Below are 16,589 nucleotides of genomic sequence, written 5' to 3'. Positions count from 1 at the left end.
CAAAATCTAATCAATCTATTACGAGCGACCTCCTTCTTCGTATTTTCAAGGCCAAAGCCTGACGTGTGTTGTCATCTCTGATAGTATCTTAATTGCTCGCGATCGCGCGTATGTATTGTTTAAATTTTTGTTTTATCTCTCCGTGTCTTTAAACGGTCCCTTTTGTTATCTATTTCAATATTTCTTCGCAAGAACCTCTAAATGTTTTGACTTACCGACGAGCAACCGGCATGCCCGGCGAGCGGCCGGCATGCCGCCGGCGAGCGGCCTTCCGGGGATTACAATTTTAAAACCTCTTGCGGCCAACTGATCGATCATGCCTTGCGGTTTGGAACCTTCTATGCAACTTCTCGGAGGAATCATGGCTACTCCAGTAACATGATTTAAATTGTCCTGTCATGGTCCGATGTGGACCATTAGCTTTTAACATTTTTTTTTTTGTATGGTTGTTGTAGGGGAATAACAGCCAGAACATGCCGCAAAAATCACGCAATGTTAGATATGTAAAATCAGCTAATCTTCAATTGACCGGTTCTTCTATTTCGCTTTATTTTTCAAGATTGACCTGACGACTTTGAGTTCTATATAATGCACTGTCTAGTGCACTCAAATGTAATTGTAAGCCAAAAAGCCAGTCACTTTCTCCATCAGCTCTTCCTTTCCAATTTGGAAAGTAGCAAATCCAATCCTTCTTCTCATCATGGAGCTTGTGAAGCTGCATCACCACCAAGATCACAACCCATGTCTGAGCCTGTCCACTGGTTCCAAATTTCAGAGGCGAACCATCCAAATTATAGCCTTAGTCTCGATCTTTTTTGGGATGTTGCTGTTCCGCTTCTCGTCTCTTATCGTCCCTCTTTGCTTCCGCTTCTTCCAGAGCTTCCATTTCTCTGCATATTTCGTGGAGCTGCAGTCTCTCAGCACAAGCAAGAGCTATATGTTCTTGCTCTGCAATGGGATCTTGGTGATCCTTGTCGGGAGCTCCGGCCTGATCGAGACTGGACGGTATGGTATCGCTCCCTCTGGTCCGCAGACCGCAGATAACGATCCTCGGTTCGATGGACGTGGTCGTGATTCCTCGAATGAACAGACAGAGAACAGAAGAACAACAGATGCCGAAGAAAGGCTTCCGGTGGCTGTTAAAGAAGAGTTCTTGATTCAGAAAGATGAAATTCAAGAACAAGGAAGGGAGCTGGCGATCACTGTGGTGAGTCATCATGACGATGAATTTGAGGATCAGTTGAGCAGAGATGAATGCATGATCACTGAACAGGCAATGCAAGAGCAACCAAGTGAGCTCTGGCTGATCACTGATCAAGCAGTTATCGATGACAACGACAATGGTAACGACGACGAAGCAGATGGGGAGTTGAGCATAGAGGAATTGAACAGGAAATGCGATGAATTCATAAAGAAAATGAAAGGAGAACTTTGATGTTGAAGTTTTGTAGCTCCCTAATATCAGATATATTTTGGAAGTTCCAACAATAGAATAGTTTTTTTGCCTAGATTTTTTTTCTTCTAAGAGGACTGAAGCTCACGAGTATTCTTAGTTGTCTTGTAATGCTCCTATCTTGAACCATTGTGGGTCTAATCGGGATATTCTGCAATATATCTACAGAGAAGCTTCTACATTACAACTATGATTTAGCTTTGCTTTGGACTGACATTTTATCTCTTTATCAACATCGAACCATGGCTAACAAGTGATCTTAACCGAGTACTAACATGCATAGTTTGGTTAATCCGGTATTACGATAAGCATCCACGAAAACTTGCCCTCGTGCATGAGATCGTTGAGCACATGTTATACTATACCATGTAATCTCATTCTTTCTTTCATGAGATATGCTCTAAAGCATTTCTTTTCATTGGTGAATAGGCAGAGCACCTTGGAAACCAACTTTACCGTGCGCGCTTTTTAGACAGTTGTATTTCACAGCTGCTTTTAAGAACATTTCCATAAAGAAATAAGTTTGAGAAATAATAAAGCGGTAAAAGAGAATTATTGAATTTCTATATGTTTCGATGTATATATTAATTAAGAATACTTCAGCCTATTTATACGCTTTATCAGATAACTATTTTATGATAATATCACAATCAAGATATTATCAACGATTAAAGGGAGATGTATGTACAATCTTAAGAGATACGAATAATCAACAGAATTATCAAAATATCTCTAGCGATGGAAATCATTTTAGAGAAATTCCTGATTGTCTCTAACAAAAATAAATTGTCGAATCTATACGCGTCCTCAAAAATTCTTCTTTTTTGTTTTGTGCTTCAGACAAAAAATTTGTCCTCTTCTTAGATGTCTTTTGGTCTTGGTCTCCCCTGAATTATATACGTAGTAAAGGTCCCCCCCAACGTGCTCTTTTCTGCCGTGTGAACGCAGAGATTTTTCGCTATGCTTACTCACTCCGCGAAATGAGACAGAACCTTCGATGCAATTTCTGTGTTGACTTGCAGGTCTTCCGGTTAGCGACAATTTAGATTTCTTTTGACTCTCTGCTACCCGCCAGACCATCTTTCATTCAATGAGCCTGTATTTTGATTACTCACGTTCAAACTCTGCGACTTGACGCGTAATGGGTATGTACGATTTATGCCATACTTATCTCTTTTGATCGCCTGAAGTTCATGAACCCGTATCTGATAGTCGCCGCCGCCCCTTGAAGCATCCGCGATATGCATCGACGAAAAGGCTTCAGTAAAACTAAGAATTCCGATATATTGTCATAACAAGTATAGTCATGTACAATTCAGTAGGCCGTTTTAGATCCACCGTCTCGCCGCCACTTTCTTTCTCTATTCCCCGCTACGTTCGCACGTACAATGTACGAGCGCATTTACACCGACTAGTGTAAGACAGTCGCCTCGTCGACCCGGAGATTACCAGTTCTAACTGCACAAAGAGACTTTTCACAGTGGAGGCCCCCCTAGAAATTCTCTTTGAATGGTAACTCTGTACAGTGATAAAAACTACAATTTGCCAAATCAATTCCTTCAACCAGCCTCAAAAGAGAATGTTGCCCATCCTTTTCTCTCCTGCGCCTTCACAGCTTTCCGCTTAGAATTTGATTAGGCCTTCGCACGGATTGAGCCGGTAATTTATATCATCAACTGTACCAGGCACGATTAACATTGAAAAGACTCGCTCACATTGTTCGGTGCCGTATTTGCAGCAGAGTCATCAACAGCCGGCACATCCCTAACCCGATCAACCAGACTAGTGAGTTCTTGGTTAACATAATCGAACCGTTCCTTGGATGTTAAGGATTCGGTCAATAAAGACGCAGCTAATGAATGGAAGGCTTGAATGCAGTCATTGCTGCTTCTCGAAACATTGTCATCGTCCAGTGGGACTAAAGAACTCTCCAGTCGCCAACGAAACGGAAAATACTTTTCGGGGAGTTGGAAGAAGTTCTTTGCCACAAGAACTCGAATCGAGTGCCTGCATAGTATTCCAGAGTGCTCGAATTCCTTGCAGGAACAACGTATGAGCTCATCTTCCGGTGTCCAAATTACGAGGGACTCTCTATCCAGTTTTTTGTAGTGCCGCACAAGATATGATCCGTTGGCCATTTCGGTCATCGCGTATTGCAGAGAGAGAACCATTTCATTCTGCAAGACGATAAATGCGTAAGGAGTGAGAATACTCTCGGCATGTTCTTCGATGGGCAAGCATGTTTTCATATGCACGTACTGCAGATTTTCAGCACCTTGATTTACAGACCTAGAAGCTACTCCAACCTGAAAAAGTCCAGAAATTAGAACAACCGATTTAAATAAGTAAATTAGAAAGCGAGAAAATAAAAAGGACAAAGAGCATGAAACCGTACCTGCTCAAAGAACACATGCAAGCAAGTCTGCGAAGTCAGTATCTCTTTCACGAAAGTATCCACTGATTTTGAATACTCTTCTGTCATTGCGCGAGCAACAAAATATCCTCTAATCAATGACAATGGCCATGAAGCCCGATAAGAGAAGAGCAGAGCAATGTGCTTATCAGCAACAAGTCCAAACTGAGATATGACATGATTCCATTTAAGTTCAAATTCATCCATGCTCTCCAGATGGCATAATGTATCCAATTCAGCTTTGAACTCTGCGTACTGTGATCCAAGTGTCATAGAGAACCAACTAGATAATTTGGACTGGACATGCCATATACTTATGACGTGCTTGGTGTTGGGTAACTCCCTAGCAATGGCATCCCTGAGCCCAGAATCTAGATCAGTCAAAATTGTTTGTGGACGTCTTCCCCTCATAAACCGAACAAATGTCTGCCCAAAACAAGAAATCATGAGGAGACATGTGAAAACAGCGTGCTTATGTATCACTAGGATTTATGTTCCACAAACCTGTAAGGCCCATGAATATGAGTTGGCACTTTCCTCCTGCAGCAACACGCACCCCAAGAAAATCGCCTTACCATGATTATCCATACCAAACCAGATACCAAGTAGCAATCCATAGGTAATCGATCGATAAGAGGTATCAAAAGTAATAACATCTCCAAAAGAAGCGAAAGCACGTGCAGAATGTCCATATGACCACGCCATATTTTCAACTTTTTCATTCTCATCGGTAGTATAACCATACACAAAATCGGCATCCTTCTCTGCCATACGTTTGCATGCCTCAAGAAGTTCCATAGCATCACTCTCCCTCTTCTCATTAAGCAAAGCGTCATTTTCTTGGACGGTCTTCTTACAAGTTCGAACAAAATTTCTGACGTCCTTTTCAATAAAGGGCAATTGCCCAGGTTGCAGCCCTTTTTCTATTTCCAGGAGCTTCACTATTCGATTCACAGGAAACCCAGCTTTGGATAGAAGGAGGATGCGTTCCTGATCGGCCTCTTGTATCTTCCGATAAGCTGGAAGCAGACGAACTTGGTCATCCTCCAATAATTCATGATTATGAACATTACTGAACTGTGAAACATACCATTGTGTGGCATTGTTGACAATTTCTTTTGTCAGATACAATTTCGCATCACATCCACACCTTACTGATTTTCTATCCCTGGGGTGCTCGACGTTCGCCTTCTTCCTTGGCTGGTTAAACCCAGACCGATAACAAACAAAATCTCGCCTATAAACTCCTAAATTTTGGCTCTCTGTTGAGCGCGCTTTTCTAATTGAAAATCCATTTTTCCGAGCAAAATTACTGTAGTATTCAAATGCTTCATCATCAGTCTTGAAAATTTGGCCTACATAAGGAGTAAAGACAGCTTCTGATGTTGGCAATGATAGTGTCTTCTCCTTCTTGGCTGGCTGGGGGCTCACCGATGGCTGATCATCTCCATCAGATATGACGTAGCACTTCCAATCTCCACATGGACACTGTTGGCGCCGAATCCATATATTACTTGATGGCTTCATTTCCCATCAACTGGGAGGTCTTCCGCAACCTCCCAGTTTCACTTCGTTGTCTCTCACTTCCTTTCTCACCTGAAATTAGTCAAATGGGAGAAAAAGAGACGAGGCTTGAAATCACTCGAATGTCTTCAAAATAGATACTCTTAATAACAGCTGCCACTACATCTGATCGTTATCACAATTTCACGTCAAGAACAAAAGGTAAACCCTCTATTTAACTGCCAACATATATATATATCCGTAAACCTCTGCTCTTTTGCACCTTAAATAGTTTATCATTCATTCAACCCAGAATAGCATGATGGAAGTGATACCGTCTATAAGCACCTCACTTTTAGAAAAAATCTGACCAAAAAACACTATCACTTACACAACATACACTTGGAAAAAATAAAAACAATACACAAGGAAAATAATTGGTTTTGAAAATCTGGAATTAGTTGCACTTACTACTGGAGACGTACATCACAGACAAGAGGGACCACAGAGTAGGCATTTATTCAGCAAGAGAACAATCGTACAGATTCCAATGCAAAAGAATGAAAAAGAGCACCAGACACAAATGAAAGTAACCCATATCAAGAACTTGGCGTAACACATTTGCTGCACTATGCTCAAGATAAATCACTTACTTTAATGGACTTGCTAAGAAATTGATTACCGAACAGGAGCTACAGCCATGGAGAATTTAAATCGGAGAGAGCAAGCCATTCTTTTCCAAACACAATTGAGATGAACAACTTAGTTTCAACAGGGTATGATCGAGCTTGGAAGCAGCTGCCCAATGCCATACATAGAACCCAACATGCTTGACAAAAATGCGAAACAAAAGTACCCAGTTCCCATCCGTATCATAATTCTAACACCAGCATTGAGCGAATTTCCATCCATCATCGACAAACATAATGGGGGAAAGACACTGACTTTAGCTTCATCAAATCGCTACATTGAACAGTAACGAAGCAGCAGCGATTTCTCTCGAGCTTCCACGTACCGGCGAAAGGGAATTTGCCCAACTCCAATCCTTCAACTCTCCCCTCCTCAGAATCCGGAATTTGGATGCCACCCGAATCGTCAGAATTCAGAAAGCGGACCCATCACGGGCCCGACGCAGAATTCAGAACCAAGTCCGCCGCTTTCGCCCACTCGAGCTCACGAACTCAAGCACCCAGATGAAGAAAGGAAGGAATCGATTCGGACAACGCCGCCCGGAATCGTTATGCGCGAGGCGTACTGCGGTTCCAAAGGTGGGAACGGACTTCAGCTGCTTCCATCATCTGCTCCACTAATTCGTCGTCTTCCTCGAACAAAAAGTTGCTTCGGGTTGTCGTTCGTCACGCCGTCCCACCCCGTGGAAGTACGAGGAGAGACGTCGATGGCGCGCAGGCCCAACTTTGCTTTACCGGCCCAGCCTCAGGCCCAATGCTGAGCTGGCTCGAGCAGGGCCGACAAGATGACGTGGACAAATATGTATGGGAAGTATTTCACTTGTTGGATCCAAAATCTAGCTAATTAAGCAAAAGGGCAACAGCATCTTAGCATATTAAGTATGAATTTCTGAAGCGTGACGACTGATCGATACACGGAGAGACACGGTGTCTCGGGAAATGGATCACGTGAAGGACCAATCGGGCATTCGAGCCTCGAAAAAACACCGGTTCCAACTGGGAACTGGACTAGTGCTCCAGAGAACTGGGCAGTTCGGTTCGATTCGGGTGATTCCTTTTGTACACCCCTAATTCGAGAGGTCCGATCTACTAGATTGTCTAAAATCGGAGATAACAAAGTACGATAATTAAGAATGGATTGTGAAAACAATGGCTATGATGTAAATGAATTTTTATGTGTTGAGCCTAGTTGCCTATTTCTCACAACTCTGGTTCTCATTGTGGTAAGTATAGGTAGACATCTATCGTTAGTAAGCAGGTCAGAGTCTCACTGGATTTTGCAACATGTATATTCTGAGGAGCATCTTCCATCCCCAGTAAATACTGATCAAGCTGAGAAGAACAACTCTGCTCATTTTGGCTTTGCAAACTTCTTCAAATGTTGCATCTATCATGCCCTCTATCTGGGCTTAAGAGGCCAGAGACAATCTGCAATGAACTAATCTTCATTTTTTCTTGAGTCCAGAAAACTCCGGGTAGATTCGTACGACAAGAAGGCTTGCTTCTGTATCGATCTGCAACTGAATCACCAGTAATCCCTGCATGAGCATGCGCCGTCTTCGAAATGATGGAACCTGTTCGAGTCCCGCAACACTATGATCCGCCCGACTATTTTCGAGATGTATTTGAATGCAGAGTGACAATCGCCGCAGACGCGAAGGTTCTTCATGATCCTTATAGGCTTTTCCGATTTTCTCGTGAGGACAAACGCGACTGCGATTTTCTCGCTGTGATGGCTCAACAACTCTTCCTTGTTCTCCACTTCAAGATCGTATAGAGCAAAGCTCGTCTGGGGCACGTAACCGGCATCCCTCATTTTCCTATTAAGTTCAGCGAGCTTCTCATAGATCAGATCTTTCTCTGGGTGCGATCTGTCTCCAGACACAAAGACATGAACACCGTCTTTCATCGTGACCCAACTGCACCCAGCATCCTTTTTCGCTGCAGCTTGCCTCATCGCTCTTCTAGCCTTTGCCATATCATCCCATTTCCCTCCAGAAGCATACATATTCGAGAGGAGGACATAGTTCACAGCATTTTGCGGCTCCATCTCAAAGAGCATATGAGCCGCCCTTTGACCAAGCTCGCTATTACGACCATTGGCTCGGCAACAGGCTCCTAACACTGTTCTCCAAATAAGAATGTTAGGTTCCATAGGCATCTTATTGACAAAATGCTCTATTTTGCTGAGTTCACCTGCCCTGCCGAGCAGATCCACCATACATGAGTAGTGTTCCATCCTAGGAGCCAAACCGAACTCTTCTTGCATGGCTTTGAAATGCGTAAAACCTTCCTCAACCAAACCCACGTGGCTACAAGCTGAAAGTACTCCGACAAAAGTCACATGATCTGGTGGTTGTCCACTTAGCTTCATTTGTCTGAAAAGATTTAGAGCGTCTTCTCCGTGTCCATGGCGTGCAAAGCCAGATATCATGGAATTCCATGAATAAACATTTCTTACGGGCATGTTTTGGAAAAATCGGGAGGCATAATCTACTCTTCCACATTTCGAGTACATGTCAAGCAATGCGCTACCTACTACAACATCGGATTGCAAGTGGGCCCTAATCCCACAAGCATGAACTTCCATGCCACGTTCTAGTGTTGCAACAGAAGCGCAAGCACTAAGAATGGTGGCAAAGGTGAAAGAGTCCAACCTCTGACCTCTCTGCAACATATACCAAACCATATCCATGGCTTTGGACAAGAACTCATTGTGGATGTACCCAGAGATCATAGCATTCCAACTGACTTCATCCCTTCTTTCAGACATTCTGGAAAAGATTTGTTCACACTCATCCATCTCTCCGCACTTCCCATAGCAGGCCAAAAGTGCATTCTCAATGACAATGTCCTCTGCAAGATTATATTTTAATGCTAGAGCATGAATTTGGTGATTAAATCGCTGAAGTGATAGCAATGAGACAGCTGCAAGAATGTTTATAAAGGTTACTCTGTTCAGACTCCATCCCGCTCGCATCATGCCCAAGAGATACTTCACTGCCCCAGAAACTAATGCTTCTGAATCAGAAAATGTCCCGATGATCGAATTCCATGAAACTTGATCATACTCCGGCATGAAGGAGAAAACTTTCTCGCATTCAGCAAGACACCCAACTTCAGCATATAAAGCGAGAAGAGCATTTGCAACCGAAACATCTAAATCAAGCCCTAATTTCATCCCTTCTCCATGAATTTGCCAGCCAAGCCAAATCCATCCTAAGCTAGCACATGAACTCAATGTACTTATCAAAGTGAAATTAGAAGGTACCAGTCCACTTCTCCGCATCATTGAGAAGCTAATAACCGTATCCTCAAAACAGCCATTTTGATCTAAGGCGGAAATCAAGGAATTCCATGAAACCAAATCTTTCTCATTCATCAATGCAAAAACTGATTTAGCATCATTAACAGAACCACATTTAGCATACATAGTTACTAGCCCATTTTCCACAGCAACCTTATTATTAATTAAGCCAGTCCTGATAAGATATGCATGGATTTCTCTTCCACTTCTCTTCCCTTCATCAGGCACAGCGAATTCAGCGACAGCACTTAAAAGAACTATATATGAATCGACATTTATGTCAACTAACTCTCTCGTCTCGCTAAAAATTTTAAAAGCTTCTTCTCCCTTCTTTTGTCTCACTAATCCAACCATCAAACCATTCATGGAGACCACATTCCTCTCAGTCATCTGCCCAAATATATTTCTTGCATGATCAGTCAATCCTAATCTTGCAAATCCACTTACTAGAGCACTACCTACATACAGATCATAAAGAAAGCCAGATTTGGTAACTCTGGCGAACATCTGCTCAAGCAAAGAACTTGAATCACTCGAAGAACAAGTCGCTGTAATTAAGCTACCGAAAGTATACTCATTAGGTTTTAAACTGGACCCCGAACCACCATTCCTTTGCATTCTTGCAAATAATTCGAATGCCAAATCCGCGTTTCCTCTTTGAGAACATACCGACATGATCGAGTTCCATGATATTGAATTTCTCAAATTTATCTCATCAAAAACGCCGAAAGCATCGTCGATGGAGCCCAAACAACCTCCATACATCGATATCAGCACATTTGACACCACCACATCCCCAGCATACGTAGTCTTCGAAACCATTCCATGAATTTGCATCCCGAGCCTGAGCCCTGATGGCCCGTACTCTTGGCAAGCCCGGAGAACACTACCAAACACATAGTGATTCGGCATCAACCCTTCCCTGACCATGCATCTAAAAAGCACCCACGCCTTCTCCGGCATGCCACTCTGCGCGTAGCCGGAAACCAAGCAAGCCCAAGTGACAGAATTCCTGCTCGGCATATCATCAAACAGCTTCTGCGCAGAACCCAGATCGCCAACTCTAGCATAGATACTGACAAGGGTATTGCAAAGAAACAAGTCATTGTCGAACCCGGATTTGAGCAACTGCAAATGAAGCTCCTTGGCATCGTTCGGGCAACGAGAGCCGCAGTAACGAGAGACCAAATGGTCGTGGAGTCGGGAGTTTGCAGGGAAAGAAACGTCCGGTGACGACTGCGGAGGGTGCGGCACGCGGTCCCGAGATGGTTCCGACGGGACGAGAGGTCGATGAGGTGGGCAGGCGAATTGAGCGAAGCTAAAAGAGTCGTCTTTGGGACAAATTGCAGCTGACGTACCGATGTTGCGGGGTGAAGAGATGGTGCCGCTCCGGGAGTTTCTATAGGAGTGAGTTCGTGTCAGCAAACAGCGAAACATGGCATTCTGTATTCAAGAACCGTTCGGTCTTGTTCATGCACCGCTTTTGGTCATTCACTCTATGTTTTGTCACGTCGGGTTAGTTTAGAAAAAAAGGACACAAATGGTTCATGAATTTTGATTCAACGTGCAATTGATTCCCGACCTTTTAATATATTCAATGTGGTTCTTGAATTTTAGCCCAATGTGTAATATTATCCCCGGACTTTCAATTTGTTCGATGTGATCCTGAACTTTTGAAATATGTTCAATCCAGTCCCTGGACTATATATATGTTGTCCCTCAACTTGAATTAATGGAAGGATAACATTAAACATTTTCATATAATTCAGGGACTAACTTAAATATGTATCAAAAGTTTGGGGATCACATTAAACAAATTAAAAATTTAGAACATTAGGCTAAAGTTCAGGAACTGGATTGAACAAATTAAAAGTTCAAACACCACATTGCACATTCCGCTAAATTTTAGGGACTATTTGTGTCATTATCCCTACATTTTATCAAGATTGAAGAGCAGCGATGTTTTCGATTATACTTAAGTCAGGTATACATAGCATCTCCAACACCAGAATAAGGTCATCTGTATCAAGATTAGAGATTCACTTTAGATAAGTTACTTTGTTAAACTCAAGAAACTACATCAAACAAGTTTTGGAATCAAGATTTCACCTTTACAACACGAAACGGCACCCATTTTACCAACTCAATCGACCCTTAAGATGGACCGATTCGAAATGCATTTCCCTTGACTGATCGCAAGCGTTGTATGCAGCCCTTCGACTGAAGTCATCGATCCATATTCAATAAGTAAAACGAAGTGTGCTTATATTTAAAACAAGGGATACTTCAAGAACTTATGGAGTGCTCAATGAATTTAACAACAGGATTCAGCTGTTTGATGAACAAGCACAAGCTTTCTTGTGGGAAAGAAGTTGCAGTTACGACAATGATATGAGGAGCTCAAAATACAATACAAATGGAACAGAATACGAGCAAATATTGAGTTCTGAACCAACAAATCTTTGTCCTGAGAGACAACAACGTAGTGAATCTAGAACAGCATCAGAAGTTGCTCGCTCACGATTCACAAAACCTCACTTGACAGATGAAGCAACACTGGAGATTCAATATTCACAAAAAGAGGATTAATGGCTCTTTGTAAATCACTTTTCCACTTGATCTATGCTACAAAACAGCGAGCCTCACACAAGCCATCAGCCTGAGAAGTCGAGAGATTTCTTCTGCCACACAAGAAGATTCCATAGGCCGTCATTCTGCGCATGATCGGTTTTGACATATACTTACATCTCCAAAATACGAAACATAATATATTGTCATGGCGAATATCAGAGAGCAAAAGACGCTGCAACTGCAATCATGAGCAAAACAAGATGCAAGCAAAAGTTTCCACAACCGCCCATATACAACTTCCTCAGCAACATAGACTGATCGTAACAAATTCAGGAAAAGCACATCTTTCGAATTATATAGCCAGAATAAGAACCAACAGTCATAACTTCAGAGCTGTAATGCTCATCAAGATTCGAAATGATCCCAAATAATATGCTTTTCCTCAATAAACCATGGGACAACCTTATTCAGCTCCAATGGCATTATTCCAAGTAACTGAGAATGAAGATCAAGTACTGCAACTGATCCAACATACCCTAGTTATCCATCATAGTTGGATGCAACAGAAATGCAAGTCCAAGTGAATTTCCCACAGCAAAGTACGAGGGCCACCAAGTTTTCAGTTAAACTTGAACCTCAGAAATGAAGCTGGAAAAGGAAAATCTGACTTCAATATGGACAAACGTTCAATGCAAATGATCAGGCAAAACTCTGGATGCAGTAAGCAAAATTTCCTAGAGAACCAAAGAAACATGTTCACAAGTCAACCACTACACGATGAAACAGGCACAATTAGGATATTCCGGTCCATTTCCTGATCACATGGACCACATGAGCCATCCTTGCTTACAGTAGTATTCTTCTGCCTCTCCTTAACGAAAATTCCCATAACTACTTTTCCTTTCCCTTTTCTCTGAAAGGAAAAACCTGCATTTATAAGTAATGCATCGCAACAGATCCTTAGAGAAAGAGCCTTCTCTTGAAAGCATTTCTGATGTCCTGGTGACTTATATTGAGATGATAGAGATGAGCTTCAAATGCCACGTAGACTGAACATTAGGTACAGACGACCAAAGAAAAGCGAAAGGGACACAAAAGATTGGTACATGCCAAGAAGCTAATACAAAAAGCCGATCAATTTGAGAAAATTTATTACCGAATAATTGAAGTATCTATTAGATACACAGAAATGCTATGCGTATTTCTATTGATAACTCATCTAGAATAATTGGAGCCTCATGCTACAGCAACAGGATAAATCAAAAGATTGGCTATTCAGGAGGAAGCTGTCTCTGTGATTTTATACATGCGAGCAAACTCCAAGCATAACTGACGGTCCCTCTCATCACCCCAGCCTCCCCAACCCTTGAACCCGGCCTTATAACCTGGTTGATGCTTATGGACATGCACATTCCATTCAGATTTGATATTTGCAACCTTATCTTCATCATTTACTTCAACGTTCACAACCCCATTATCAACACAAGCAGTTTGCTCGCCCTGGCCTTGATGTAACCCACACTTCCCAAAGTGAACAGCACTAGTCCTAGGTCCTCGCAATGAATACACTGGAGCCCCGAAGGAGGGATAAACTGTACTCCACATCGTAATGTCCCAGTTGTAATCATCAAAGTAGCAGAACTCTTTAGCCTTTTTATGGATTTTCCTCCAGACAGTTCGGTTGAAGGAATAACCTACATTACCCATCCTCTCGGCGATCAAACTTTCCCCACCTTCCCCCTTCGACTTCACATCAGAAGGTGCTAAGTTTGCAGCATAGCAATCAGGACATTTCTTAGACTTCAGTGATGTGAGGATCTGCAAGTTGCGGTATGCATTTGGGAAAATAAAATGGTCCTCTTCTATGAAAAGAATATGGCCAGAATGCCCCCGAGTTTCCTTCAGTCCATCCCACACCGCATTCATCATCCACCACCAATGATGCTTCAGTGAGACAACTTTTGGCGATCGGTGATTTCCATACTGATCAGGATTTCCTTCACAATGCTTCTTCGCTGCATCCTTCTTACCCTTACAGTCTTTAGGTGATACACCAGGGAAGCCACTTGGAAAAATGTGAGGCGAATAAGGAGAGAAAATTTGTTTCACTTGGCAAAATCTTATACCTTCCACAATCTTGTTCATCTCGTCAAAGTACCCATCATGACTAACCATCAGCAGAGTCTCACCTATACCTTTTACTTGCGATAAGCTCTTCACGACTACTTGGAGGTACTGAGGCCGATTATGAACGTACAACACTATAGTTATGTGATCCTTTGCCAAAGTGGGATACAGATCTCTGTTTCTGGGAGGCAACAAGTTGCGCATTTCCAATTGAATCGACAGCTCATTTTGCTTAGGGAGGTTGAGATTCCCCCCCAAATGAGAATAACTATAAGTATGATTCGTATCGTCGGCAGGCTCCATGGCGATGTTTGAAACCGGATTTGCTCTCAGGCAAAAAACCACAACAGAGACAAACATGAACGTAAATACAACTACAAACACGAATCGGCAACGACCCGCCTCCTTGGTGCGGGGTTTCTTGCAAGTGGCCATCAATTCGCGAGCTAATTGAAAACCAAACACCTTGCGGGACAGCTAAAATACAATAACCGTGGTTTCAATCCGTAACCAGAAGCACACTAAATCTCCAAGTCTACAAGTCAATGTCTAATACCAATGATCAGATAAGCATCAGCCCAACGAATTGCATCTAACCACTGAGCAGCACACTGAAACAGCAATTGGGTCAAGCACCAGAACCTCCCAAAATGATCTTGAACTCAAGATTTGGGGGGCGGGGGGGGGGGCATCCACACCAACCCCAAGAGCTCCCGAGCCTTCACATGAAGTAAAGAAAGACAGCTTTTTGGAGCTCAAACCGGCGAAGACCAGCCACGAGAGTCACAAGCTCACGCGAGAGGAGATCAAAGGGGAAAAGGGTAGTTCAGCCCGAGCGAACCAGATCAGAAATTTCGAACCTTTGAGACGAAAGCCGAGCTCGGTCGACAGTTTGACCGACTTGGAAGACACGGGACGAACGCAAGAGGAGATCAGAAGGGAAAGGTGGGGAAGCTGGCGCCCCTGTGGCAAGAGCAGGCGTGGAACGAGGAAAGGTAATGGTGGACAGAAGTGGCTAGCAAAAGTCTTCGATCTTTGCTTCCATTGACTGACACATCAAGGCAGAGAGAGAATCCGACCGAGAGAGAGAGAGAACTGCAATTTGTTCCAACTTCCAGCACTTAATTTCCCTTTTGACATTCGTGGAATTTTTTTAAAAAATTATTAATAGTAGCTTGCATTTTACATTTCCTTTCGTGACTTTTGTATAGAGGACTTAATTTCCCTTTCTGTCGATCGTAAATTCTGTGGATCTATAACTCGTAATTTCCTTAAAAAGAAAAGGCAAACTATGTAGGCCAATAAGTGATTTTTTTTTCCTAATTTCATTTGGCGTACATAATTGTCTTTTCTTATAGTAGCTCACACTGTATAAGGATGGTTCCATGGTAGAACTTAAAACTGGAGAACCGAACCGATGGGAACCTGTTCGATTTTAGGTTCCAAAGTTTGTAAGGTATGTTTCAGGTTCCTGATTTCAAAAATTGAGAAACCTGTTTTGACAGGTAGGTTCCAGGTTCTAGGTAAGTGAAACCTGAAAACTGGAACAAGTTTTTGTGTTTTTCTCGGTCTATATCTTTGCAAAATCCCGCGGTATTTCATGGCGCCCGGTAATAAGTGTCTAATCTTGAAACATTAGTTTGAACTTCCATCATATGACTAAGACTTTTAATTTGTTAATGTTTTATATTCTTCGTGTGTATAAATATAAATTATAGTTAATGGATTGTAGTAGCAAGTGGTGGTCATTAAATGTGATAATTCACTACAATCATTCAATTAATAATACGGGTGGAACTTGGGTAGACCCTAAAATCTGTGGCAAGGTAGGCTTCAGGTTCCAAACAATGAGGACCATGTTCCAATAGTAGGTTCCACGTGGAACTTATTCAGAACCTGGAACCACTCTCCCCTACTTATATATAAAATTTCCTTTTGTAATTTTTCCTTAGAGGGCGCAATTCCTTATGATGGTCACAAATTCTCCACTCCAATGATTCGTAATATTCTAGAAAAAATAATAACCTATATAAACTGATAGTAAAAATTTATATGTTATTGGTAGTTATATATCTAATTAACTTTCATTTTAAGGTTCATAAAATTCTACAACCTATTTTCCAGTAATTTTCCTTAAATTCATCATAACTTTTTCTTAATCAAGGGTAAATTTGATCATCTTTGCGTCCGTAACTTGTCCTTAAAGTTAGTAAGTTACGACATAAATCGGTTTTTATAAAGCAGGTCTAATGAGACACATTTTTGCCCTTTTTACCCAACGATCCACGTTGAGGATCGGTCCCGTAAAAACACTTACGGACCATAGAATTTCCAGTAGGACTAGTATCCAAGTCTAATCAAACGTATTTACAATTAGTCAAAGACAATGATTGGACGGTCTAATTAATGAGTGTCATTACTTCAAAATAAAGGAAAAACCCGTGCAAGTTAGAGGAATGATTATGGATTTATATAATTTTTCTATCGTCTTAACACATCTATAAAAATAGATGATGAAAGGAGTGT

General features: G+C 42.0%; 3 protein-coding genes across 5 annotated transcripts; all 3 read right to left on the bottom strand.

Annotated features, from left to right (window-relative positions):
• Positions 1-2,719: 2,719 nt before the first annotated feature.
• Positions 2,720-6,716, bottom strand: LOC115676137 (putative protein FAR1-RELATED SEQUENCE 10). 3 transcript variants are annotated; one of them, XM_056312928.1, is made up of 4 exons: positions 6,052-6,716; positions 4,371-5,462; positions 3,849-4,292; positions 2,720-3,759 (listed from the first exon to the last, which is right to left on the bottom strand). In XM_056312928.1, the coding sequence occupies exons 2-4, from the start codon at positions 5,391-5,393 to the stop codon at positions 3,145-3,147; spliced, it is 2,082 nt and encodes a 693-aa protein (XP_056168903.1). In that variant the 5' UTR covers positions 5,394-5,462; positions 6,052-6,716; the 3' UTR covers positions 2,720-3,144. The 3 variants fall into 3 exon arrangements, with proteins under 3 accessions (XP_056168903.1, XP_030454876.1, XP_030454875.1); XM_030599016.2 differs by having other exon boundaries at positions 6,315-6,716; XM_030599015.2 differs by having other exon boundaries at positions 6,385-6,716.
• Positions 6,717-7,196: 480 nt separating this feature from the next.
• On the bottom strand, positions 7,197-10,838 carry LOC115676275 (putative pentatricopeptide repeat-containing protein At5g09950). The gene has a single exon (XM_030599160.2). It carries the CDS (start codon positions 10,800-10,802, stop codon positions 7,584-7,586), a length of 3,219 nt encoding a protein of 1,072 aa, XP_030455020.2. The 5' UTR covers positions 10,803-10,838; the 3' UTR covers positions 7,197-7,583.
• A 2,216-nt stretch (positions 10,839-13,054) lies between these two features.
• Positions 13,055-15,179, bottom strand: LOC115676098 (alpha-1,6-mannosyl-glycoprotein 2-beta-N-acetylglucosaminyltransferase). The gene has a single exon (XM_056316193.1). The coding sequence runs from the start codon at positions 14,496-14,498 to the stop codon at positions 13,212-13,214; it is 1,287 nt and encodes a 428-aa protein (XP_056172168.1). The 5' UTR covers positions 14,499-15,179; the 3' UTR covers positions 13,055-13,211.
• Between the last annotated feature and the right edge of the window lie 1,410 nt (positions 15,180-16,589).

The sequence above is a fragment of the Syzygium oleosum genome, unplaced genomic scaffold (genome assembly GCF_021117445.2).
Source record: "Syzygium oleosum isolate NSW1041296 unplaced genomic scaffold, Sole_v2.1 Sole_v2.01, whole genome shotgun sequence".
NCBI classification, from domain to species: Eukaryota; Viridiplantae; Streptophyta; class Magnoliopsida; order Myrtales; family Myrtaceae; genus Syzygium; species Syzygium oleosum.
Note: the sequence above shows the minus strand (reverse complement) of the source record. Positions and strands in the feature narration are given on the sequence as shown.